Source organism: Capricornis sumatraensis, chromosome 8, assembly GCF_032405125.1.
Source record: "Capricornis sumatraensis isolate serow.1 chromosome 8, serow.2, whole genome shotgun sequence".
NCBI classification, from domain to species: domain Eukaryota; kingdom Metazoa; phylum Chordata; class Mammalia; order Artiodactyla; family Bovidae; genus Capricornis; species Capricornis sumatraensis.
Window position 1 is genome coordinate 64,663,798 of NC_091076.1, and position 27,226 is coordinate 64,691,023.

The 27,226-nt window shown below is 42.6% G+C and overlaps 2 protein-coding genes and 1 non-coding gene across 5 annotated transcripts in view; 2 read left to right on the top strand and 1 right to left on the bottom strand.

Annotated features, from left to right (window-relative positions):
- LOC138083960 (keratin-associated protein 5-1-like) overlaps positions 1-5,050 on the bottom strand; it is a 37,695-nt gene extending 32,645 nt beyond the window's left edge. For 2 of the 3 annotated variants that reach the window (XM_068977982.1, XM_068977981.1), the window contains exons 1-2: positions 4,977-5,050; positions 588-689 (exon numbers count right to left, since the gene is read on the bottom strand). In XM_068977982.1, the coding sequence (XP_068834083.1) occupies positions 588-689; positions 4,977-5,043 (169 nt within the window). In that variant the 5' untranslated portion in view covers positions 5,044-5,050. The remainder of the gene's footprint in view (positions 1-587; positions 690-4,976) is intronic. The other variant, XM_068977983.1, reaches the window with a different exon arrangement.
- Positions 5,051-22,494: 17,444 nt separating this feature from the next.
- The window catches only part of LOC138084678 (C-C motif chemokine 3-like), a 30,506-nt gene continuing 25,774 nt past the window's right edge, over positions 22,495-27,226 (top strand). Inside the window, exon 1 of the mRNA XM_068979044.1 lies at positions 22,495-22,596. The gene's annotated coding sequence lies outside the window, so the exon portion shown is untranslated. The remainder of the gene's footprint in view (positions 22,597-27,226) is intronic.
- On the top strand, positions 25,366-25,438 carry TRNAE-UUC (transfer RNA glutamic acid (anticodon UUC)). Its single transcript has one exon. It is a non-coding gene; the product is annotated as a tRNA-Glu (tRNA).

The following is a 27,226-nucleotide window of genomic DNA, read 5'->3' on the forward strand; positions in this document are numbered from 1 at the left end:
TGATGCTTTTGAACTGTGGTGTTGGACAAGACTCTTGAGAGTCCCTTGGACTGCAAGGAGATCCAACCAGTCCATCCTAAAGGAGATCAGTCCTGGGTGTTCTTTGGAAGGACTGATGCTGAAGCTGTAACTCCAACACTTTGGCCACCACATGTGAAGAGTTGACTCATAGGAAAAGACCTTGATGCTGGGGGGGTTGGGGGCAGGAGGAGAAGGGGACGACAGAGAATGAGATAGTTGGATGGCATCGCTGACTCGATGGACATGAGTTTGTGTAAACTCTGGGAGTTGGTGATGGACAGGGAGGCCTAGCATGCTGCTATTCACCAGGTCACAAAGAGTCAGACATGACTGGGCAAATGAACTGAGTTGAAAATGACTGTGCTGGAAAAAATTGAGAAGGACTGAATGCATGGTACCATGATGAAGGAGTTCAAAGAACACCCCATCCTTTGAATGTTTTATGTTGAAAACATTCAAAACCGTACTCAAGATAAATTACTATTGAACATTTGTTGAAAGGTTGGGAAGGACCAAGTGCATAGTCCTTTCAAGCCCAGGACATCGGGCAGGGCGCTCAACCTTACTTGCTTGCGGGGCTGGTGAGCACACGTGGCCACAGCCATTGCCGACGCACTTCTCTCCTGCCGCGCAGTCCCGGTCTTCTCGGCACTGCTCCTCACAGACACCTTCACGGTCAGAAAAGACTGGGTTGAGACACTTAAATACCATGAATATTTATGTTGTAAATGACCATGACCTAATAACATCAGAATACACTTTGATCTAGGTCTTCATTGTTTAAACATGAACTCACAGAGAAACTCATCTGACCGTTCCATCAAATAATATCTGAAGGATTTGCAGGAATATTTGGATTTGAATTCAGAGACATTTCCTTTTAAAGCACATGTCCCTTTTGCTATACAATTCAGTGAAATTAACCTTGAATACAGAGTAGAGCCCTTAAAGGTCAAGAAATTACTTCAGATGAGAATTTATTGGATTCAGATCCCTCAAAAAGTCTCAGTGTGGCTCTTTGATACTCCTGGAGACAGAGTTTAAAGACAGAGGCAGCCCTGGAAGCTGATCAAAGACTTGGGCAAAAGAATAACACCTCTACCACGAGTATATCACCACCACCAAGAGAATTCTCACTGTGGTTCCTGCCACAGGGTTGACCTGCCTCTGCCATCCACATTATGAATCTCTTTCAATCTCACTTTTATACTCTGTAAGTGGAGGTTGTCTGGTGTTGTGGTTTGAGCAAGTGAAGAGAGGCTGGTAGATGAGTGACTCCCAAATGTGGCCGATGATAACAAGCATCTTTAAAATGAACTACGGATAGTAGGACCTCTTCAGGCCTAATTACACAGCTTCCCCAGGGTTGAGCCTATACTTGTATATTTTAATGAGGGCTCCAGCTGATGCTGATGCTGAGATGGACTAGAGATTCTTCCAGAGCCAGTATGTCTGACATTTTAGGATTTAATCAGCTTTTACCAATTTGTGGAGGAAAACTGGGGACCACAACTCTTCGTCAATATCCAACCATTCATTCATTTGCTCATGGTTCATTTACTCATTCATTCATTCCCTTGTTTCTAATTCATTAACTTATTCTAAGAAAAATATCAACTCTGTGTAAGGAACAGGACTAGATGTTTCAGGAAATTGGGATGTTTAGTTTTCATATCAACAGGGCAGATTAAAACTAGGATGGGAAATCAAGTTTGCTCTGAAATAGCCACAGTTCACAACACTATGCATCTTTAATAATAAGTGACACGAGAAAGGGACTGCAAAGACTAGATAGGAGTGGTTTAGTGATTACTGTGCTAGAGAATTAGCTGGGATTTGAACTCACAAATACAGTCACACACATTGACAAAGACCATCCAATGGGGAAAGAATGGCCTTTTTAATAAATGGTGCTGAGAAAATGGACATCCACATGCAAAAGAATATATTGGGATTACTGCCTCAAATCATATGTATACATACATACATACCTATAGTATGCGCTTCCCTGGTGGCTCAGACAGTAAAGAATCTACCTGCAATTTGAGAGACCTGGACTCAATCCCCGGGTCAGGAAGATCTCCTGGAGAAGGGAATGGCTACCCATTCCAGTATTCTTGCCTGGAGAATTCCATGGACAGAGGAGCCTGTTGGACTATAGTCCATGGGGTCGCAAAGAGTTAGACACGACTGAGTGAGTAATACACACCCGTACAGTATACACACACATGTACAAAAATTCACTCAAAATGGATCAAAGACCTAAATGTAAAAGTTAAAACCATAAAGCTCATAGGAGGAAACACACGTATAAATCTTTATGACCTTGGATTGGGCAATGGTTTCTTAAATATGACACCCAAAACAAAAGCAAAAAAGAGGCATATAAGTTGGCCCTCAAAAAATTAAAGTCTCTTGTGCATTAAAGAACACTGTCAAGAAAATGGAAAGAAAATCCGCAGAGCGGGAGAAAATATTTGCAAATCATATGTCTGATAAGGGTCAAATGTCTAAAGCATGCTTCTAAGGTGTCTCAGTGGTGAATGATTTGACTACAGCGCAGGAGACATGGGTTGGTTCCCTGGGTTAGGAAGATCCCCTGGAGAAGGAAATGGCAATCCACCCTAGTATTCTTGCCTGGGAAATCCCATGAACAGCGGAGCCTGGTGGGCTATAGTCCATGAGGTTGCAAAAGGGTCAGACACATCTTAGCAACTAAACAGTGACAACAATCCAGAATATATAATGAATTCCTACAATTCAGCAAGAAAAGGACAAACCCTCCCATCTTGCAAAGGGAGGGCTTGATTAGACATTTCTTGAACAGATTACATACAAACGAACATTAAGCATATGAAAAAGCACCCAGTATCATTAATCACATTAATCACTAGCAAAATACAAATTGAAACCACAATGAGGTATCACAGTAAGATATCCCACAATCACTATGATGGCTATAATTAATAGTCAGGTGTCAACAAGTGTTGGAAAGGATGTGGGAGGGTTGAGAACTCTCACAGATTGATGTTGGGTAAACTGGTACAGGCTCTGTGGAAAAGAGAGCTTGGCAGTTCCTCAAGAAATTAATCATAGACTTGCCACATGACTCAGCAATTCTACTCCTTGCAAATCCACCCAAGGGAACTGAAAGCATGTTCACACAAAAATTTATACACAAATGCTCAAGGCAGCATAACTTGCTTACTAGCCACAAAGTAGAAATAACACAAATGTCCATCAACTGATGAATGTATAAATCACACCTGGTAGAGCTATACGATCCAGCCATAAAAAGGAATGGAGTACTGATATATGCTAAATTTAGATAAATTTTGAAAATGTTGAAGAAGCCAGACACAAAAGCCCACATTGTTATATAATTTCCTTTACATGAAATATCTAGAATAGAAAAATGCTTCGCAGATGGAAAGTGGATTAGAAGGGTGTGGGGGTGGGGAGGAAAGAACAGGGAGTTTGACAATGGGTATGGGCTTTCTTTAGGGGGTGATGAATGGTTTGCAATTAGATGGTGATGGCTGTACAACATTGTGAATATATTAAAAACCACTGAGTGGTACAGCTTAAAATGGTAAATTTTATCTCAGTAAACACACAAGCAAACACAGAGCTTGAGACCTCAGAGAGCCTGATTTAATTGGTCCAGTCGAGGGTCTTGGCTTTTTAATACACTTCTGGGGTGATTCTAAAGTATTGGCAGAGCCTCTTCCTACCCAAAATGTGGTCTGTAGGCCAGCGTCATCAGCATCACTTAGAAGCTTGTTAAGAATGCAGAATTTTGGACCCCATCCCAGACCTGAATCACAGTCTGCAGTTTAACCGGATCCTTGGGTAATTCCTGTCATATTAAAGTTTGAGAACTACTGCCCTAGTCTAGAAGAACTGAGTGTGCCCATTATTTTTATGATGGAAATAGTACACTGTGGATTTCAAGGATTAAGGAGATTTCCACAGTCTGGGGTTGAGGAGGTTGTCACATAAGAGAATATATTTACATTTTGAGGAAATCAATCGCCTGATTAGAGCTGCACTTTGGGAAGAACAATCTCACATTCCAGTGTAGAGTTGGCTGGAATTCAACACACATGTGTTTTAGAGGAGAAAGAGTTCCAAGAGTATTGCAAGGGTCCAGGTATGTAACTAGGGTGGTGGCAATCAGATTGCAAAGCCTATAAGAGAAACTGTGAAAGAAGCTTTGACAAAGTCTGGTCATTGCTTATATGGGGGGAGCAAGACAGCCAGAGAAATCATCTTTGGCTGTGGAAGCGTAGGAAAAGAAAGCCAAAAGCACAGAAAAGGAAGAGCAAAGACAGAAGCCACGGAAGACAGATTCAGATTGAAAAATCGTGAACAATGTCAGATTCTGCAGAAATACCAAGGAGGTTGACTATGGAAAAAAATTATTAGATTGTCAACCAGGAAGATATTGATGCTTTGGGAGAGTGAAGTCAGGGGATAATTGGTGGAGGGGGGATATTGGTGGTGATTGTAGTGGTGGTGGTGGTTGAAGCGATATTAGAAGGGCTCAGGTGTGATTGGTAACTGTCAAGAAAGACAGAAAACAGAAGTGGGTTCAGAAGCATGTTTCTCAACAATGCAGAAATGTATTTGTTTGTAGGTAGAAGCAAATGGAGAGAAGAGGGTAGAGATACTGGGAACATACCCAGAAGCTGATGGAGCAGAGACAGAGGGGGAGGTGAGGGCAGTGCAAATGGAGAGATTGGCCTCTGGAGAAAGGGACAGAGGAGGTCAGCAGACAGAGGGATGCTGGCATGGGGACTCGTGGGGAAAATCAAAGTGTGCCTCGGTGTCTCCTCATGTGGACGGTTCTCCATGTTTACCCATCCCCTCTCCACCCCCTCTTTAGACTCCACAGGAGTGCTAGATTTTCCCCTTTCTGACTTTCTTGTTCTGAGAGGCGGGATGAGACTTACCAATTGCCTGGAGTCTTGTGTTGAAGGTGAGGAGAATGGCCAGGAGGAAGAGGCTGCCCAGCTTCATGTTGCTAGTTGAGGACATCGTGTGCAGACGATGCAGCAAGGCCCAGGCAGCTGAGATTTATACGCTGCTGGACAGAGATCCTGGCCTGCATTCAAGGCCACCATCACCATTTAGGAAACTTGAAACTTGGACCTCTGCCAAGCAGCTGACTTTTCTGGAAAAAAAACAACCAAAAAAAAAAAAAAAAAAAAACACCTCACAAACTCTATGTGGTGTTGGGCAATGTTTGTTTTCCAAGCAAGTTCTTTGAGACATGGTTCTTACTGTAATTAAAAAAAAAATCTATCAGATGAGAAAACAAGAGATGGAGGGTGGGTGAAGAAGACAGTGATAGAAGATAGATGAATATAGATAGACAGATATATAGAAGCCATGCCATGCCAAGTGGCTTCAGTTGTGAGCAACTCTTTGCTGCCCCATGGACTGTAGCCCACCAGGCTCCTCTGTCCATGGGATTCTCCAGGTGAGAATACTGGAGTGGATTGCCATTTTCTCCTCCAGGAGATCTTCCCAATGCAGGGATGGAACCAGAGTCTCATGCACTGCAGGCAGATTCTTTAGCATATGAGCCACCATGGAAGCTCATAGATAGAAGAGGTAACTCAACAACCTCTGTGTGCAAAGTGCTTTCCTCATTAAGCATCACAACTGAGGTACCACAAGGTTAAATAGCTTGCTTGAGGTTACAGAGCTGCTAAATGGGGCTCAGACTCAGATATTATTCGCTTCATATTTCATGGCTCCTTTCCTATAACTCTCTGTCTCTACATCAGCACCTGGGTCTAAATATTGTATTGCATCGTATGATACTGTTAAGGGACCCATCTTTCTCCTTCTTCCCTAAAGGTGGTGCTGAATATTTGTGCATCTGTATGCTTGTAGATGTATGTGGATGTGGATTGATAGATGCATGAGAGTGCAGAAAGCTTCTGGAACAATAACCTCTCAGGTAGCACCAGCACTCCCTTCCTGTTAGGAATAACAGAGTGAGTTGGGGGATTTAGGTACTCAAGAGGTCTTTAGTGTCAGCTGAAATAAGACTAAGGTAAGGAGAATACATTGACATATTACTTGTACAATTAACAATGAATGATGGAAGAAAGAAAAACTCCCTAAAATACGGAGACTAGATTGGAGAGTTGCAGGACTAGTGTCAGGAAGTGCTGTTCAGTTCAGTTCAGTCGCTCAGTCGTGTCCGTCTCTTTGCGACCTCGTGAATCGCAGCACGCCAGGCCTCCCTGTCCATCACCAACTCCCGGAGTTCACTCAAACTCACTTCCATCGAGGTGGTGATGCCATCCAGCCATCTCATCCTCTGTCGTCCCCTTCTCCTCCTGCCCCCAATCCCTCCCAGCATCAGAGTCTTTTCCTATGAGTCAACTCTTCGCATGAGGTGGCCAAAGTACTGGAGTTTCAGCTTTAGCATCAGTCCTTCCAAAAAACACCCAAGGCTGATCTCCTTCAGAACGGACTGGTTGGATCTCCTTGCAGATCCAACTCTTGAGAAGACTCTCAAGAGTCTTCTCCAACACCACAGTTCAAAAGCATCAATTCTTTGGCGCTCAGCCTTCTTCACAGTCCAACTCTCACATCCATACATGACCACTGGAAAAACCATAGCCTTGAAGTGCTGTTAGGAGAGTTTATTAAATATATCATATTGCAATATAGAGAAACATATCTATCCAATCTGTCTTCCATACCCCTGACTTTCCCTAAACTCTTTGATACTGTGTTTACCCTACAGGACTTAAGAATCCACCAATTAGTGCTCCTCGTGATGCTGGGAGAGAGACGAGCAGACCTGTCCCTGGATGCCAAGCCCTCTTTCTGCAGTCTCGGTGCCACTGAAAGGCATTTACTCTCTCTTCTCACCTTCAAAAATTCAGAAGAAATAAAATTGGAATCCTTCTTGTGCAATCAGTGGAAAAAATAGCTGAGCCAAGTCTCATGCATAAACAAGTTTTGGCTCTCCCCTCTTGCCCCAGCTGTCCTGCACAGAAAGTACCACGGTGGGGTCAGAACTCCTCAGCTTTTGCTTTCCGTATCTGGGAAGATGAGACACAGGGGAGATGAAAACCCAGATGTTCATTCTAGTAAATCACGTGGTTGTAAATCAGTGCAAACTCCTCTCCGCTTTCAATTTCTCTTTCTAACCCCTTTAATACCTTGAAGTACCCTCACTCTGATCTCTGTCAATAGCATCTATTGGCAAAACCTGCACTGTTGGAGACACTTATGGACTTTATGCTTCCCTGCACCAAAGAACCACCCAGCAGGGATGGGTTCCACCATAAATTCATGATCAACAGCTTCAACGATGCCCTGCAATTTTAGTACAATTTCAACACAAGCTCCCACTCTTCATAAAGTGAAGTGAAGTAAAAGTCACTCAGTCGTGTCCAACTCTTTGTGACCCCATGGACTATATAGTCCATGGAATTCTCCAGACCAGAATACTGGAGAGGGTAGCCTTTCCCTTCTCCAGGGGATCTTCCCAACCCAGGGATCGAACCCAGGTCTCCTGCATTGCAGGTGAATTGTTTACCAGCTGAGCCACAAGAGAAGCCCATACTTTATCAGGATTATTGAAAATCTTGTCCATGCTTCTCAAACCTCAGTCTCTTCCAGTCCTTCATACTCAGAAGTTGACCTTGACTCCTCCTCTACTAAATCAATTTCTTTAAGAGATACAGGACACTTAGTAGCAAAGTGCCTCTGTTAAGATACCTTTTGGTGAACAATTTTCCCACCCCTACAGGGTGGATTTCTGCAGGTTCTGTGGGTGCAGCGCCAAACTGATCATGATCCCATGACTTTGATCTTGCCTTCTCCAAGAAGGTCCACATCTCATCCCTGGGGGTAAGGATGCCTTGGGCACTCTGAGTCCTAGAGTTAGTGGCTGTTCCTTGCATCTGCCACCCTCATACTCTTTAGAATTCTCTTTACTCCTGCTAGTCAATCCCTCAGTCAACAAGAGAGTCCAAAATGCAGTACTTGGGTGCAGTCTCAAAACCAATGATCTCAGTTTGTTTCCAAGGCAAACCATTCAACATCAGAGTAATCTAAGTCAATGCCTCAACTACTGATGCCAAAGAAGCTGACGTTGACCAGTTCTATGAAGACCTACAACACCTTCTAGAACTAACACACACACACACAAAAAAATGTCCTTTTCATCACAGGAGATTGGAATGCAAAAGTAGGAAGTCAAGAGATACCTGGAATAACAGGCAAGTTTGGCCTTGGAGTACAAAATGAAGCAGGGCAAGGGCCAACAGTTTTGTCAAGAGACCATGATGATCATATCAAACACAATTTTCCAACAACACAAGAGATGACTCTATGTATGGACCTCACCAGATAGCTGGTCAACATGAAAATCAGATTGACTATCTTCTTTGTAGTCAAAGATGGAGAAACTCCACACAATCAATAAGTACAAGACCTGGAGCTAACTGTGGCTCAGATCATCATTTCCTTATTGCAAAATTCAGGCTTAACTTGAAGAAAGTAGGGAAAACCACTAGGCCATTCAGGTGTGATCTAAATTAAATCCCTTATGATATGCAGTAGAGGTGATGAATAGATTCAAAAGATTAGATCTGATAGACAGAGTGTCTGAAGAATTATGGACCAAGGTTCATAACATTATACAGGAGGCAGTGACCAAAACTATCTCAAAGAAAAAGATGTACAAGAAAGTGGAGTGGTTGTCTGAGTAGGCTTTACAAATAGTTGAAGAAAGAAGAGAAGTGAAAGGCAAGGAAAGAAGGGAAAGACATACCCAACTAAATGTGAAGATCCAGAGAATAGCAAGGAGAGATAAGAAAGCCTTTTTAAGTGAATAATGCAAAGAAATAGAGGGAAAAAAATAGAATGGGGAAGACCAGAGATCTCTTCAAGAAATTGGAGATATCAAGGGAACATTTCATATAAGGGTGGCTACAATAAAGGGCAGAAAAGGTAAGGACCTAATAGAAGCAGAAGAGATTAAGAAGTGGTGGCAAAATATTCAGAACAACTATACAAGAAAGGTCTTAATGACCCAGATAAACTCAATGGTGTGGTCACTCACCTAGAACTAAACATCCTACAGTGTGAAGTCAAGTGGGCCTTTGGAATTGCTACTACAAACAGAGCTAGTGGAGGTGATGGAATTCCAGCTGAGCTATTTAAAATTCTAAAAGATGCTGCTGCTAATGTGCTGTACTCAATATGTCAGCAAATTTGGAAAACTCAGCAGTGGCCACAACTGGAAAAGTTCAGTTTTCATTCCAATTCCAAATAAAGGCAATGTCAAAGACTATTCAAACTACCATACAATTTTTCTCATTTCAATGCTAACAAGGTTATGCTCAAAATCCTTCTAGCTAGGCTTTAGCAGGACATGAACTGAGAGCTTTCATAAGTACAAGGTGGGTTTAGAAAGTGTAGAGGGACCAGAGATCAAATTGTCGAAATTTATTGGACCATGGAGAAAGCAAGGAAATTCCCAAAAAACATCTACTTCTGCTTCATTTACTACACTAGATCCTTTGACTGTGTGGATCACAACAAACTGGAAAATTCTTTAAAGAGATGAAAGTATCAGACCACTTTACCTGTCTCATGAGAAACTTGTATGGGGCTCAAGAAGCAACAGTCAGAACGAGACATGGAACAACTAAATGACTGGCTCAAAATTGGGAAAGGTGTACATCAAGACTGTATATTGTCACCCTGCTTATTTAACTTATATGAAGAGTACAGCATGCAAAATGCTGGGCTGGATGAATCACAAGTTAGAAACAAGATTGCTGGGAGAAATATCAACAACCTCTGATATGCAGTTGATACCACTCTAATGGCAGAAAGTGAAGAGGAACTAAAAAGCCTCTTGACAAGGGTAAAATAGGAGAGTGAAAAAGCTGGCTTGAAATTCAATATTAAAAAGAAAACTAAAATCACGGCATTTAGTTCCACCACTTCATGGCAAATAGAAGGGGGAAAAGTGGAAACAGTGACATGTGTTATTTTCCTGGGCTCCAAAATCACTGTGTATGGTAACTGCAGCCAGGAAATTAAAAGATGCTTGCTCCTTGGAAGGAAGGCTATGATGAACCTAGACAGCATACCAAAAAGCAGACATATCACTGCCCAGAAAGGTTCATATAGTCAAATTCAGTTCAGTTGCTCAGTTGTGTCTGACTCTGTGACCCCATGGACTGCAGCATGCCAGGCTTCCCTGTCCATCACCAACTCCCAGAGTTTACTCAAACTCATGTCCATCGAGTTGGTGATGCCGATGCATCCATCTCATCCTCTGTTGTCCCCTCCTCCTTCTCCCCTCAATCTTTCCCAGCACCAGGGTCTTTTCAAATGAGTCAGTTCTTTGCCTGAGGTGGCCAAAGTATTGGAGTTTCAGCTTCAGCATCAGTCCTTCCAATGAATATTCAGGACTGATTTCCTTTAGGATGAACTATGGTTTTTCCAGTAGTCATGTATGAATGTGAGAGTTGGACTATAGAGAACGCTAAGCACCAAAGAATTGATGCTTTCAAAATGTGGCATTAGAGAAGACTCTTGAGAGTCCTTTGGACTTCAAGGAGATCAAACTAGTCAATACTAAAACGTATCAACCCTGAATACTCATTGGAAGGGCTGATGCTGAAGCTGAAGCTCCAATACTTTGGCCACCTGAGGGGAAGAGCTGACTCATTGGAAAAGATCCTGATGCTGGGAAAGATTGAGGGTAGAAAGAGAAGTGGGCAGCAAAGGGGGAGAGGATTAGATAGCATCACTGACTCAATGGACATGAATTTGAGCAAACTCTTGGAGGGAGAAAGTGGAGGACAGAAAAGCCTGGCATGTTGCAGTCCATGGGGTCACAAAGAGTTGGACACAACTTGGCATCTGAACAACAACAAAGTAAATCCTTTGTTACTCTAATCCCTCTTGCAGTTCATTTCATTTCAGTTCAGTTCAGTCGCTCAGTCGTGTCCGACTTTGCGACCCCATGAATCACAGCACGCCAGGCCTCCCTGTCCATCACCATCTCCCGGGGTTGACTCAGACTCATGTCCATCGAGTCCGTGATGCCATCCAGCCATCTCATCCTCAGTCGTCCCTTTCTCCTACTGCCCCCAATCCCTCCCAGCATCAGAGTCTTTTCCAACGAGTCAACTCTTCGCATGAGGTGGCCAAAGTACTGGAGTTTCAGCTTCAGCATCATTCCCTCCAAAGAAATCCCACGGTTGATCTCCTTCTTTATATTAAAGTTACTCTATTCAAGTGACTGAATGGTCCCTTTCTCCTGGTTGAATCCAGATTGGCACCCTACCAAAGCTAACTCAAGAAGAACTAAATAACCTGATAGCCCTATATTTCTTAAAAAATTGTACCAGTAGCTAAAATGTTGTTGTTGTTGTTTTTTTCTGTAAAGGGGGAGGCAAGGACATCTGCCAAGTGTGAAGGACTGAAAGAGATTGATGTTTGAGAAACACAGACAAGATTTTCAATAGTCATTTGCAAGAGTGAGAGTTTGTGTTGAAATTGTACTAAAATTGCAGGGCAAAGTTGAAGTCTTATATGAAGCTGTTGATCATGAATTTATGGTGGAATCCATCCCTGCTGCGTGGCACTTTGGTGCAGGGAATCGTAAAGTCCATAGTTAGGGGTCTCCAACAGTGGGGTTTTTCCAGTAGGTGCTACTGACAGAGGCCAGAGTTAGGGTACTTCAAGGTAAAGACATTAGAAAGAGAAATAGAAAGCAGAGAAGAGTTTACATTGATTTCAACCACATGATTTATTAGAATGAACATCTGAGTTTTAATTCATCACCCCAGAGCCTTGTCTTCCCAGAGAAAGTGAAAGTTTGGGCATTCTAACCCCACCGTGGTACATTCTGTGCAGGACAGCTGGGGCAGGGAAGGAAAGCCAAAACTTGTTTACACATGAGAGCTGGCTCAGATATTTTTTTGACTGATTGCACAAGAGGAATTCCAATGAAGCTGGGAAGAGTGAGTAAATGCCTTCCAGTGGCACCCAGACTGCAGAAAGAGGGCTGCCATTCAGGGACAGGTTTGTTCATCTCTCTCCCAGCAACGAAAGGAGCACCAGTTGATGGATTCATAAGTCCTGTAGGGTAAACACAGTATCAGAGAGTTTAGGGCAAGTCAGGAGTATGAGAGACAGATTGGGTAGATATGTTTCTCTATGTTGCAATATGATATGTTTAATAAGCCCTCCTAAGCTGAGCGCTGAAGAACTGTGCTTTTGAACTGTGGTGTTGGAGAAGACTCTTGAGAGTCCCTTGGACTGCAAGGAGATCCAACCAGTCCATTCTAAAAGAGATCAGTCCTGGGTGTTCTTTGGAAGGACTGATGCTAAAGCTGAAACTCCAATACTTTAGCCACCTCATGCGAAGAGTTGACTCATTGGAAATGACCCTGATGCTGAGAGGGACTGGGGGCAGGAGGAGAAGGGGACGACAGAAGATGAGATGGCTGGATGGCATCACCAACTCGATGGACGTGAGTTTGAGTGAACTCCGGGAACTGAACTGAACTGCACTTCCTGACCCTAGTTGTGCAACTCTTCAACCTAGTCTCCATATTTTAGGGAGTTTTTCTCTCTTTTATTATTAATTGTTAATAGCACAAGTGATATATGAATGTCTCTTCCTTATCTTAGTCTTATTTCAGTTGACATTAAAGACCTCTTGATTACCTAAAGCCCCCAACTCACTCAGTTATTCCTAAGAGGTAGTAAGTGGAGTTACTACTTGAGAGGTTATTGTTTCAGAATTTTTCTGCTACATGCGTATAGATGTACAAATATTTAGCACCACCTTAGGAAAGAGAGAGAACAAATGTGGCCCCTAACAGTATCATACGATGCAATACAATATTTAGACCCCTGTGCTGATACATAAACAGAACGTTACAGGAAAGGAGTCATGAAACATGAAGCCAATAATATCTGAGTTTGAATCCCATTTAGTAGCTTTGTAACCTCAAACAAAAGAGTTGGGGATACCAGACCACCTTACCTGTCTCCTGAGAAACCTGTATGGGGCTCAAGAAGCAACAGTCAGAACCAGACATGGAACAACTGACTTATTCAAAATTGGGAAAAGAGTATGCTAAGGCTGTATATTATCACCCTACTTATTTAACTTATATGAGGAGTACATCATGAGAAATGCTGGGCTAAATGAGTCACAAACTGGAATCAAGATTGCTGGGAGAAATATCAACAACTTCAGATATGCAGCTGATACCCCTCTAATGGCAAAAAGTGAAGAGAAACTAGAGAGCTTCTTGATGAGGGTGAAAGAGGAGAGTGAAAAACTTGGCTTAAAACTCAACATGTAACCAGTTGAGTTTGGTTGGCAACCAGTCCCATGACTTCATGGCAAATACATGGGGAAAAAATGGAATCAGTGACAGGTTTTATTTTCTTGGGCTCCAAAATCACTGTGGATGGTGACTGCAGCCGTGAAATTAAAAGATACTAGCTCCTTGGAAGAAAAGCTATGACCAACCTAGACAGCATATTAAAAAGCAAGACGTCACTTTGCCAACAAAGTTCATCTAATCATAACTATGGTTTTTCCAGTAGTCATGTACAGATGTGAGAGTTGGACCATAAAGAAGATTCAGCACCAAAGAATTGATGCTTTGGAATCGTGACACTGGAGAAGACTCTTGAGAGTCCATTGGATTGCAAGGAGATCAAACCAGTCAATCCTAAAGGAAATCAACCCTGAATATTCATTGGAAGGACTGATGCTGAAGCTGAAGCTCCAATATTTTGGCCAGTTGACACAATAAGCAGACTCACTGGAAAACACCCTGATGCTGGGAAAGACTGAGGACAGGAAGAGATAGAGGGGACAGATGATGAGATGGTTGGATGGCATCACTGACTCGATGGACACGAATCTGAGCATACTCCAGGAGACAGTGAAGGACAGGGAAACCTGGTGTGCTGCAGTCCATGGGGTCACAAAGAATTGGACACAGCTTAGTGACTGAACAACCTCAAGCCAGCTATTTAATCTTGTCACACCTCAGTAGTGATGCTTAAAGAGGAAAGCATTTTGCACACAGATGTTGTTGAGTTACCTCTTCTATATATCATCTATCTATCTTCTCTTCTCTCATTGTCTTTCCCTTTCTCCCTCTCTTACTTTCTCTCTCTCATCTGATATATTTATTTATTACTAAGGAGATATAGTCCCCTTGTCTCAAAAGCTGGTTTGGAAAACAAACATTGACCAGCACCACAAAGTTGGTGAGTTTATTTTTTCCCAGAAAAGTTCACTGCTTCACAAAGTCCAGGATTCCAGTTACCTAAGTGTTGACGGTGGCCATGAACTCTGGCCCAGCCCTCTGTTTAGGAGGGTATAAATCTCAGCTGCTTGGGTCTTGCTCCATTATCAGCACAGAAAGGCCTCAACTAGCAACATGAAGTTGGGTGGCCTCTTCCTCCTGGCCAGTCTCCTCACCTTCAAAACAAGGCTCCAGGCAATGGGTAAGTCTCGTCCCATGTCTCAGAACAAGAGAGTCCGGAACTGGGACATGTAGGACTATCCTGCGCAGTCTAAAGAGGGGGTGGAGCGGGGACGGGTGAACATGGAGAACAGTCCGCATGAGGAGACCCTGAGGCACACTTTAATTTTCCCCACAAGTCCCCATGCCAGCATCCCTCTGTGTCTGCCGACCTCCTCTCTCCCTTTCTCCAGAGGCCAACTTCTCCATTCGCACTGCCCTCACCTCCCCCTCTGTCTCTGCTTCATCAGCTTCTGGGTCTCTCCCCAGTGTTTCTAACCCTCTTCTCTCCATTTGATTCTACCTACAGGCATATAAACTCCTGTATTGTTGAGACAACATTTTTCTGAACCTTCTTCTGTCTTATCTTTCTCCCCAACCACTGACCCCTGAGCCCGTCCAATATATCTTCAACCACCACCATTACAGTCACCACTGATACCAACCCCCCCACCCCCACCCCACACTCTACTCTCCAAAGGCACCAATACCTTGTTGGTTGACAATCTATAATTTTTCTCAGTTGTCAGTCTCCTTGGTATCTCTGCAGAACTGACATTGTTCAGGATCTTTTCAGTCCGAAACTCTCTCTTTGCTCTCTGATGGCGTCTCTCTTTGCTCTTCCTTTCCTGTGCCTTTGGCTTTCTTTTCTTTCTACCAACACCGCCCCCCCCCCACCCCCAATCTTATAGACTTGCAGTCGAACATGATTTCTCTGGTTGCCTTTCTCCTGCCTTGAGCTCAGTCACTAAGTCAACCAGCGAGAGTTCCAATCCCACTCTTTGAGACTCCATGGACTGTAGCCCACCACACTCCTCTGTCCATGGGATTTTCCAGGCAAGAATACTGGAGTGGGGTGCCATTTCCCCCTCCAGTGGATCTTCCCAACCCAGGAATCAAACCCATGTCTCCTGCATCGGCAGGTGGATTCTTCACTACTGCGCCATCTGAGAAGCCTGCTCCTCCCACTCTGATGCAATCAATGACCAGTCTTTGTGAAATCTTCTTTCACAACTTCTTGTACAGCCTTTCCAAACTGACCTGTACCACCCTAGTTACATACCTGGACCCTTGCAATACTCTTGGAACTCTCTCTCATCCAAAACATGTATTGTATGTTGAATTCCAGCCAACTCCATGCATGAATGTGATTGTTCTTCCCAAAGTGCACCTCTAATCAGGTGGCTGATTTCCTCAAAATGCAAATGTGTGCTCTTATGTGATGACCTCCCCAACTCCTGCCTGTGGAAATCTCCTTAATCCTTGAAAGCCCCACTGTACTGGCTATTTCCACCATAAACATAATGAACATACTCATTCCTTCTAGATTAGGGCAGTAGTTCTCAAGCTTTAATATGACAGGAATCATCCAAGGAGCCTGTTAAATTGCAGATTGTGATTCAGGTCTGGAGTGGGGCCCAAGATTACGAATTCTTAACAAGCTTCATGGTGATGCTAATAACCCTGGCCAACAGACCACATTTTAAGAAGAGACTCTGCTAGCACTTTTGAATCACCCAAAAAACCTTGTTAAAAGAGACCAATGCCAACATCCTCTGCTCAGGCTCTTTGAGGTCTCTAGCGTTCTCTGTGTGGGGTGTGTGTGCTTACTGAGATAAAATTTACCATTTTAAGGTGTACCACTCAGTGGTTTTGGTATATTCACATTGTTGGGCAGCCATCACGATCATCTAGCTGTAGCTCATTTTCATCACCCCCAAAAGAGATCCCATACCATTATCCAACTCCCTGTTCTGAACTTCCCCCACCCCTGACAACCTCCAATCTACTTTCCATCTCTAAGCATTTTTCTATTCTAGATATTTCATGTAAAGGAAGTCATTTGATAATGTGATCTTTTGTGTCTGGCTTCTTTCACTATTTTCAAGGTTCATTTAAGTTGTAGCATCTATCAGTACTCCACTCTTTTTCATGGCTGGATTGTGTGGATCTGCCAGATATGATTTATACATTCATCACTTGATGGACACTTGGGTTATTTCTACTTTCTGGCTAGTATGAAGTTAATGCTGCTATGAGTGTTTGCGTGCAAATTTTTGTGTGAACATATTTTCAATTCTCTAGGGTAAAATTGCTAGGAGAGGACAAAAAATTGCTAGGAGTGGACATAGTCACATAGCAAGTCTATGTTTAATTTTTTTGAGGAGCTGCCAAGCTGTTTTTCACAAAGCCTGCACCAATTTAACCGCGATCAACCAGCGAGAGTTCCGATTGCTCCCATATCCTTGCCAACACTTGTTGACACCTGACGTTTGATTACAGCCATCATAGTGATTGTGAAGTGGTATCCCATTGTGGTTTCAATTCACATTTCCCCAGTGACTAATGATGTTGGACACTTTTTCATATGCTTAATGATAATTTGCATATGATGTATTCAAGAAATAGCTGTTCAGCTCCTCCTTTTGCAAGATAAAAGTGTTTGTCCTTTTCTTGCTGAGTTGTAGGAATTCATGATATATTCTGGATATTAGACTGTTATTAGATATATGATTTGCAAATATTTTCTCCTATTCTATGATTTGTCCTTTCATTTATTCAATAGTGTTCTTTAACGGACAAAAGTCATTAATCTAATTTTATTTTATTTATTTATTAATTTTTTTGAAGCACAGGTGTTTTAATCAACATGGTGTGGGCATATATACTGTCTTACAAGGTAGTTATTCTCAGCAAAGATAAAGATTAAAATTCCAGACTTACAAAACATAGGTGATCCATATTAAAGAGAGAGAGAGTTGTAAACAATCACGTTTACCCTATGGTTCACAAGAAGGAGGAGGGTACTTATCACCATATAGAAACACTAATGAAGGAAATGCCTGGATTCTTCAGCCCCCGGGAGAGGCTTGTCTCTCCTCTTAACTCCTGAGTATTCAGGAATTAATAAGGAGCAGAGAATTCCTGACAGATCCACACAGCACACAGGAAGCCTCCTGTTAAATGCTTCCTGACAATTCCCCCTATTTTATTATATTTGTAAAAAAAGGTCTTGACCAAATGAGTTTGGTTAGTATTAACCAACCTTATAGAAAGGTGATGGTAAACAACAAATATAATTATCAAGACAATCACCAAAGTTACAGTTCCAGACCTGATAGTGTGGGTAATACTTTGAAACCATCCTCGTGGGTCTAGCCCAGGTAATTTGTTCAGCTAAAGTTTCCAAATTAGGGGAAGAGGGTAGATTTTTAGAAAAAGTTTTAAAGATTTTCTTTTACAGTAATTGTACATTCAGAGAGGCATTATCATGTATATTTTGTAAATGAAATTTGATTTGTTCCCAGTTGTAGGCACTATGATTGAATTGAACAGGAATAACACAAAATTGAGTAGCTTAAAGAAATAGAGGAGTTAAGACAAGTATATAGTTTGCAATTAATACAAGTTACAGAACATAAAAGTCTTATTAAATTTTAAATTTTCTATGGCTATAACAAAAGGAAGTGGGACACAGGCCTGTATAAAATATGACTGATTATAGCGAAAGAAATAGTTACTATGACCATGACTGGTCCCTATGAAATGTCCAGTCCAAGTCCCAAGTTCTTCCGTGCTCTGGTACTTGCAGCAAGTTTCCAAATGTCTCATTGTTCAGGCCCACTCTGTTTATCAAGGACGATCCTAGGACGAGGTGGAGCTAATCCACGGTCAAGCCACTCAAGAAGTCCTTTGTCATAGTAATGTTCCATCGTAGTGTCAGTGACCTTCCATATCATACAGTGTTGTTAATATCCTCTGAGCAGTCAGATAACCACGTACCATGGGGTCCCCAATCAACAATTGTATGATTAGCCACAAACATTGATTTTCTTGATTTGGTTTGACATTTGTCCCAAGGAATGGGAATATAAGTAAAGTTTTTATAAGTAAACCCTTTGCATAATGTTCTTTGTTCTTTCCCTCACTCCCTAACTCTTTCCCGAAAGTCTCAGTAGTATAAACATGATTTACAGACAAAGAAAGGGCAGTAAATAATCCAAGCAATGTCTGAAAGTCTTCTTTTGGAGGCAGGATGAAAGCCCAAGTTTGTTGGCTGACGTTTATGCACAATTTTGCTGGGCCCATGTACAAGGAAAGGACTTCATAGCCTAAAGAAATGTTAATTAGTTTTCTTTCCTCCCCAGGGAGTGAGGGCTCCTTCAGAGAAGGCATATATGGAGAGTCATTAGTTGAAATGATTGGTCCTCTCTTTGTCCATTGACCACCGGCCTCAATAGGCCCTTGAGGTCACTCCCTCCGATCTGCCAAGTGTACCAGGCTCCTGATGAGGTCCTTTAATGGACTGGAACCTGGTGGTCTGGAGTTGACTGATAAGAAAGTAAAGGAGAGAGAAAGAGGCTGACATTCCTTGGTTTACGCAGAAAGCCAATAAAGCCCCTGCATGGGGCTTGTTCTGTTCTCGGAGGCCTCAGGCACCCTCTCGCTGGGGTGAAGGTGCAGGGCACCTTCTCGAGAGGGTCTTAGAAGCCCAGGCAGGAAAGTGGACTCAGAGAGCCTCTGCGCTCCAGGGGATCAGCCTGAAAAAGAGACAGAGGGAGAGAGCCATTAATTTTATGAAGTGTAATTTCTTTACCTCTTTTGTTGCTTGTGTTTTGGGTGTCATTTTTAAGAAATCATTGCCCAATTCAAGGTCACAAAGATTCACACCGATGGTTCCTTCTAAGAGTTTTGTAGTTTTAGCTCTTATAGTCAGGTTTTTGATCCATTTTGAGTGAATTTTTCTGTATGTAGGTATATACTATGTATGTATGCATTTATGATTTGAGATAGTAATCCAAATTTATTTTTTTGCATGTGGATGTCCATTTGTCCCAGCATCATTTGTTGAAAAAAAAAATCCCATTCTTTCCCCATTGAATGGTCTTTGTCAGTGTGTGTGTGTGTGTGTGTGTGTGTTTAAATCCCAGCCAATTCTCTAGCACAGTAATGGTTAAACCACTTCTCTCCACTCTTTTCAGTACCTCTTTCATGTCACTTTCTATCAAACATGTTTAACATTGTGAATTACAGTCTGTTGAAAGCAAACTTTGATTTCCCATCCTGATTATTTCTGCCTTGCTGATGTGAAACCTGACTCATACCTCTATTTCCTCAAATATCTAGTCCCTGTTCTTTACATATGGTAGGTATTTTTAAAAGAATAAGTTGATGAATTAGAAACAAGGGAATGAATGAGTAAATAAACCATGAACGAATGAATGAATGGCTGAATGTTAACAAAGGGTTATGACCCCCAACCTTCCTCCACAAATTGGCAACAGCTTATGAAATCCTGAACTGTCAGAGACATTCTGTCTCTGGGAGAATCTCTAGTCCAGCTCAGCATCAGCGTCATCTGGAGCCCTCATTAAAATATGTACATATAGGCTCAACCCTGGAGAACCTGAGTAATCAAGTCTGGACCAAGTCCTACTTTCTGTAGTTCAGTTGAAAGCTCCCAGATGATTCTGATCATCAGCCACATTTGAGAGTCACTCATCTAGTCCGACCTCTCTTTACTTGCTCAAGCCACACACCAGACAACCCCCATTTACAGACGATAACAGGGAAACTGAATGAGATTCATAGTGGTGGCAAAGCAGGTCAACCACTGGCAGGACCCACAGTGAGAATCCTCTTGTAGGTGGTGATGTGCTTGTTGGTTGAGATGCTCTTTTGCCCAAGACTTTGAAGCAGCTTTGAGGGTCTGCCTCCATCTTTAAACTCCATCTCTATGAGTATCAAGACTAGAATCCAATTAAGCGTTTCCATCAGAAATAATTTCTTTGTTGATGTATGGCAGAAACACCATATTGTAAAGCAATTAACCTTCCATTAAAAATAAATATTAAAAAAAATAGTTTCTTGACCTCTGGGAGCTCAACTCTGTATTCAAGGTTAATTTCACTGAGTTGCATAACACAAGGGACATGTGTCTTAATGGTAAACAACCCTGAATTCAAATCCGAATAACCCAGATCTTATTTACTGGAAGGGTCAGATGAGGTTCAATTGGAGCTCATGTTTACACAGTGAAGTCCCAGATCAAAGTGTATCCTGATGTTATTAGGACATGGTCATTCACAACATAAATATTCATGGTATTTAAGTGTCTCAGCCCAGTCTTTTCTGACCGTGAAGGTGTCTGTGAGGAGCAGTGCCGAGAAGACCCGGACTGCGCGGCAGGAGAGAAGTGCGTCAGCGATGGCTGCGGCCGCGTGTGCTCACCAGCCCGCAAGCAAGTGAGGCAGAGCGCCCTGCCCGAATTCCTCAGCTCCACAGGAGAATGCTTGGTCCCGCCCAACCTTCCAACTGCTTAACATACACACACCCGAATAGTTCAAACAGTTACCTTATACTAAGTTCTTTGAGTACTTACTACCCACTACCCTGCGTGCTAAGCCTCTTCAGTCGTGTCCCACTCTGTGCGATCCTATGCACTGTAACCTGCCAGGCTCCTCTGTCCGTGGGATTCTCCGGGCAAGAATACTGGAGAGGGTTGCCATGACTTACTAGTCCCCATTTCCCCCTCTCCAGTACTTGGGTTAGCTGACAATCCATTCTTAGTAGATTCCTCAGAAAGTTCCCATGGAAACGATGTCCCTAGGCTTCTCCATCAGTCACTGCATTGCTTCCCACAGATTTCTGCACAGACGCAGACACCTCACTGCTCTGGCGGAGTTCCGTGTTGTGTCTTTCATCCACTCATATTTTGGAGTTTGAGGGGATACCTTATTCTGCAGTTTTGTTGTCTATGTGTTTTAAATTTTGCTGTTCCAATTTGGAACAGACTTTGTTGTGTGGTATGAGGAAAGAGACAAGATTCCTTTTTTACTTGGTGGGGCTTTTTTTTTTTTTTTTGCTTTTTTAAAAAAATATAAATTTATTTATTTTAATTGGAGGTTAATTACTTTACAATATTGTATTGGTTTTGCCATACATCAACATGAATCTGCCACAGGTATACACGTGCTCCTTATCCTGAACCCCCCTCCCACCTCCCTCCCCATACCATCCCTCTGGGTCATCTCAGTGCACCAGCCCCAAGCATCCAGTATCACACATCGAACCTGGACTGGCAATTGGTTTCATATATGATATTATACATGTTTCAATGCCATTCTCCCAAATCATCCTACCCTCACCCTCTCCCACAGAGTCCAAAAGACTGTTCTATACATCTGTGTCTCTTGCTGTCTCGCATACAGGGTTATTGTTACCATCTTTCTAAATTCCATATATATGCGTTAGTATACTGTATTGATGTTTTTCTTTCTGGCTTACTTCAATCTGTATAATAGGCTCCAGTTTCATCCACCTCATTAGAACTGATTCAAATGTATTCTTTTTAATGGCTGAGTAATACGCCATTGTGTATATGTACCACAGCTCTCTTATCCATTCATCTGCTGATGGACATCTAGGTTGCTTCCATGTCCTGGCTATTATAAACAGTGCTGCAATGAAGATTCCTTTAAAAAAAAAAAAAAAAATATATATATATATATATATATATATGAACAATCCAGTTGACCCAATTGCGTTTCAGTTTGGCAGCTTTGCTTAAAATTATCTTATTTTCTTGATTACTGTTGGTTTGGGGGAAACCATATAAACTTTTAGAATAAGCTTATCCATTTTTGTGAAAAATTCTTCTATGATTTTGACTGGGATAGTACTAACTTTATTAGGGTGGGGGAAATGATATGTTTATGACACAATCTTTTCATCCATAAACATGGCATCTCTCTCCATTTATAAGATAGCTAATTTTTTTTCTTAGGAGTATCACATATTTTTCTGCACACAATTGGTTAGATTTATTTTTTGAATGTTATTGTAAAGGCATTTAAGTTCTTTATTTTTGAAGTCAAGACTTCAACGCTTTTAACCGCATCTTTCCTTTTGTCAGGCATCTGTGTGAATGAGTGCAAAGAAGACAGGGACTGCGGGATAGAAAAAGAGTGCCTCCAGGTTGGCTGCCAGCGTGTCTGCCTGCCTCTAGCTACAGCAGGTGAGTCCTGACTTTCTCCACCACTGTCTGTCCTGCGAGAGTTAGGAGCTTGGGGTTATCTAAAGTTGCACAACTGTGTGGTCACCCAGAGAAACACTGGAATGCCTGAGGTGTCTCTCTGTTCTTGCCCTTTGAGCAAAAAGCTGGTCACTGCACCCTTTCTCCCTACATTGTGAAGTCTGGGAATGCTGAAAAAAAAATCTCATTTAATTTTGCACAAGGAATGTTTACTTATTACAGAAAAGTCAGGAAGTACGGGACAAATTGATGGCAAGATGTGCCTATAATTGTATTACTGGGAGATAAACATAGTTATGTGTATGTTCATATCCTTCCACATATATATTCTGGGGGTAAGGCCTTTGCACCACAATGAAGATCCCACATGCTGCAATTACCAACAGATGGAGCCAGAAAGAAAAAAAGAATGGAAGGAAGGAAAGAAGATTTTTTAAAAAGAGAGAAAGCAAGAGAAGAAGAACTGGATGGGAGTTGGCGAGCTAAGAATGGGTGGAATAGAAGCCCTAGGAAAGAGAAAAGCATATCCAAAGGTCCTGAGGCAAAAATGAGGATCATACATTTGAGATGAGAAAAGAAGATTGGTGTGGCTGGAGCTTCAAAACAAGGGAGCAGGCTGAGCCTCAGCAGACAGTCAGGGACCCAATTATGGGGCATTTGACAAGACATGCTACAAGGATTTGAATTTTATTCTGGGTATAATGGGAAGCTTTGGAGGGTTTTCAGGTGGCTGCAGTGGAGAATGGAAGGGATGCAGGAAGAATGGAAGTGGAGAGACCTTGTGGACCATATTGTAGTTATCAGGGCAGGAGATAAGGATGATTTCTATTGGCATGAGTTTTTTCATGTCTGCACGTAAAGTTTGTGTGTAGGAATCTATTGCAGTTACTTCGATTTTTAAATGAATATTCAGTAAAGCAACAAATTAAAAATATAGCTTACCAGTGGATAAAGAAGATGTGGTACGTATATACAATGGAATATTGCTGCTGCTAAGTCACTTCAGTTGTGTCCGACTCTGTGCAACCCCATGGACAGCAGCCCACCAGACTCCGCCATCCCTGGGATTCTGCAGGCAAGAGTACTGGAGTGGGTTGCCATTTCCTTCTCCAATGCATGAAAGTGAAAAGTGAAAGTGAAGTCGCTCAGTCGTGTCTGACTCCCTGAGACCCCATGGACTGCAGCCCACCAGGCTCCTCTGTCCATGGGATTCTCCAGGCAAGAGTACTGGAGTGGGTACAATGGAATATTACTCAGTTATAGAAAAGAATGAAATGATACCATTTGCACCAACATAGATGGACCCAAAGTCTGTCATACTGAGTGAAGTAAGTCAGACAGAGAATCAGAAACATCATATGGCATCCCTTAGATGTGAGATCTAAAAAGACATGATGCAAATGATCTTATTTACAAAACAGAAACTGCCTCACAGACTGAGAGAATGAACTTACAGCTTCTGGGTGAAAGGGGAAAAGGGATAGTTAGGGAGTTTGGGATGAATAGGTACATACTGCTATATTTTAAAAGGGTAACCAACAAGGACCTACGGTTTAGCACAGGGAACTGTGTCAGTGTATGTGGCAAGCTGGATGGGAGGGAGGAGAGTTTGGAGGAGAATGGAAACGTGTTTGTATATGTACGGCTGAGTCCCTTTGCTGACCTCCTAAAACTATCACAACCTTATTAATGGGCTATACTTCAATATAAAATAAAAAGTTTTTTAAAAGGAAGAAAAAATATAGCTTCCCATGTTTCACCCATCTTAGCCTACTTATAGCAAAATTTAAGAAGTCCTTAATGAGTGCTTAATCAAGTAGAACAGATCAGTCTTAAACAATCAGTCCCATTTAAATTTTCGTGGATTAAATTTTGACAAAAAATTTAAGTTGCTTTAATTAATTTATAGAATTTTAAAAAGTACTTTCCACACCCAATCTAACACTCAGAACCTTCCAAAGTAATGCACTCCTGTAAATATAACAAATTAAACTTATGACTATAGAAAAATCAAGTTGTGTTAAACATGTCAATGTTCTCTGTTAACTTAGCCAAGTTCTTACATCTCTCAACTCAAAAATCACAAGCACAAAATAAATTAATTACACATTTTGTATTAGAATTACAAGGATAATCTGTTATATACCCTAGTTCAGTTCAGTTCAGTTGCTCAGTCGTGTCCGACTCTTTGCGAACTCGTGCTGCGACCCCCATGCAGCACGCCAGGCCTCCCTGTCCATCACCAACTCCCGGAGTTCACTCAAACTTACCTCCATCGAGTCGGTGATGCCATCCAGCCATCTCATCCTCTGTCGTCCCCTTCTCCTCCTGCCCCCAATCCCTCCCAGCATCAGAGTCTTTTCCAATGAGAACTCTTCGCGTGAGGTGGCCAAAGTACTGGAGTTTCAGCTTTAGCATCATTCCTTCCAAAGAACACCCAGGGCTGATCTCCTTTAGAATGGACTGGTTGGATCTCCTTGCAGTCCAAGGGATTCTCAAGAGTCTTCTCCAACACCACAGTTCAAAAGCATCAATTTTTCGGCCCTCAGCTTTCTTCACAGTCCAACTCTCACATTCATACAAGACCACTGGAAAAACCATAGCCTTGACTAGATGGACATTTGTTTGCAAAGTAATGTCTCTGCTTTTGAATATGCTATCTAGGTTGATCATAAGAGGCCATTAAAAAATGTAGGTGCTCTAAGTTCAAAATTATATACGTGATTCCAGTGATTACAAATTTATGGGAATTCCCTGGTGGTTCAGTGGTTAGGACTCAGTGCTTTCATTGCAGAGAGCCCAGGTTCAATCCCTGGTTGGGGAACTAAGATCCAGCAACCAGCATAGAGCTGCCATAAAAACCAAAACCTTTTAATTTATCTCTGCATATAAATATTAATATTTTGGACCTGATTTATATTTTTTAAATTAATTAATGAAGTGTTTATTAACTTATTTGGCTGAGTTGAGTCTTAGATGGTCTGCAGGATCTTCCTTGCATCATGCAGGATCTTTCCTTCAATGCACAGACTCTAGTTGGGTCGTGCGAGCTTAGTTTCTCCAAGGCATGCAGAATCTTAGCTCCCCGTCCAGGGATTGAACCCACGTTCCCTGCATTACAAGGTGGATTCTTAACCACTGTACCATCAGGGAAGTCCCCACATCTTTCTATGTTTAATTACCACCTTTGTGAGGCTTACCCACTAAGGTGCTGTGTTACTATCTTACGCAAATTGAGATTACTGGGCCAATTTTATATGATCCCCACCAGATCATCATCCCAGCACTAGAGGATGCTTATTGGCCAAAACGGACTTCTGACCTGGGTTTGTGCACTTCAAGTGTGATTCTCTCCACCATGACTGGGTACACGGAACTCTAATACTCAAAATGGCAACAGGAAGCTTGGAATTCAGATCTTTTAAATAGGGTTGGTGTCTTCTAAGTTCTGATTAGACCCTCGAGTGTTTCTTCTGTGTGACTTGTGTAGACAGAAGTCTTCCCTGGGGGTGTAGCAAACATTCCTCATGGCTATGCTAGACTTTTTTCATGTCTTTAGCTCTTTCAGGACATTTATTACCCTCCCCTCTGGCACGAAAGACACTTGAAACCAATCCATCCATCCTTTAGATCCTTCTGTAATTCTCTGATCTGTGTGGATGGAATCTTTCATCTCCTTCTAAGGTTATAGCTGATGCCCTGCAGCAAGTTCTTACCACATAATTCAATTCTGAATGCCTGTGAGCATCTTCTTGATGTTCAGCCTTGACTCCAGGTGCCTGGTTGGATTCTGCATACTGGCCAAGCCCTCATCTGCTTGAGGCACATCCTGAGGTCATGCAAATGAGAGCTTTGAGGAGGGTGGTGGTGGAGAAGCCAAAGTCCCTGGAATTGAGAGGTTTTGAGACAGTTGACAGGATTTGTTGATAGAAAGGATTTGTTGATGGATTGGATGGATGGATCAGGGAGAGGGGTTTCAAGGGTGACTTTCTGTTTTCATCTTGAGCAGCTTGGAGGACAGAGGTTCCATTCCTGAGGAGGGGGGCTCGGAGAAGGAGCGCAGCCGCGGTAGTTATAGCTCCCCATTCAGGGGACGCTCGGTATCCACCCAGCTCCCCGCAGGCCCGAGCACCCCAGTAACTCAGGAGGAGAGCCGACCTGCCTGGCAGCGGGGGGTAAACGGCCACGGTTTGCCACTTGCGGAGCCTGTTCTGCAGAGGTCGTCAGTGGCCCCTGCTGTGCCCACCTTCTCCCTGCCCTTCACCCCTGCACTCCTGGTGCTCGTCCTCCCAGAGACCCCAGGTCTCCTCACCTCCTCACTCACTCTAGTCCCTTTGGCTTTGAGATTTGAGCTTCCATCCCATTTTAGTGTGGATGGAGGTGCAGAGAACTGGTTTCCGATGGGATTTGTGTGCACTCAAGAGCACAGGGGTGCTAAGGAGTGGAGTTTGGAAGAGGAGGGGACCGTCCAGTGAGGAAATGGCCTTGGCCAGGGCAGCTGTGGGCTCCGAGGACAGACTGTGCTCATTTCCTGACTTTGCCCCTGACAGTAGGTGGTCGTCCACTCCCCACCAATAAACTCACAGATGGACACTAAACTCACGGATGGACA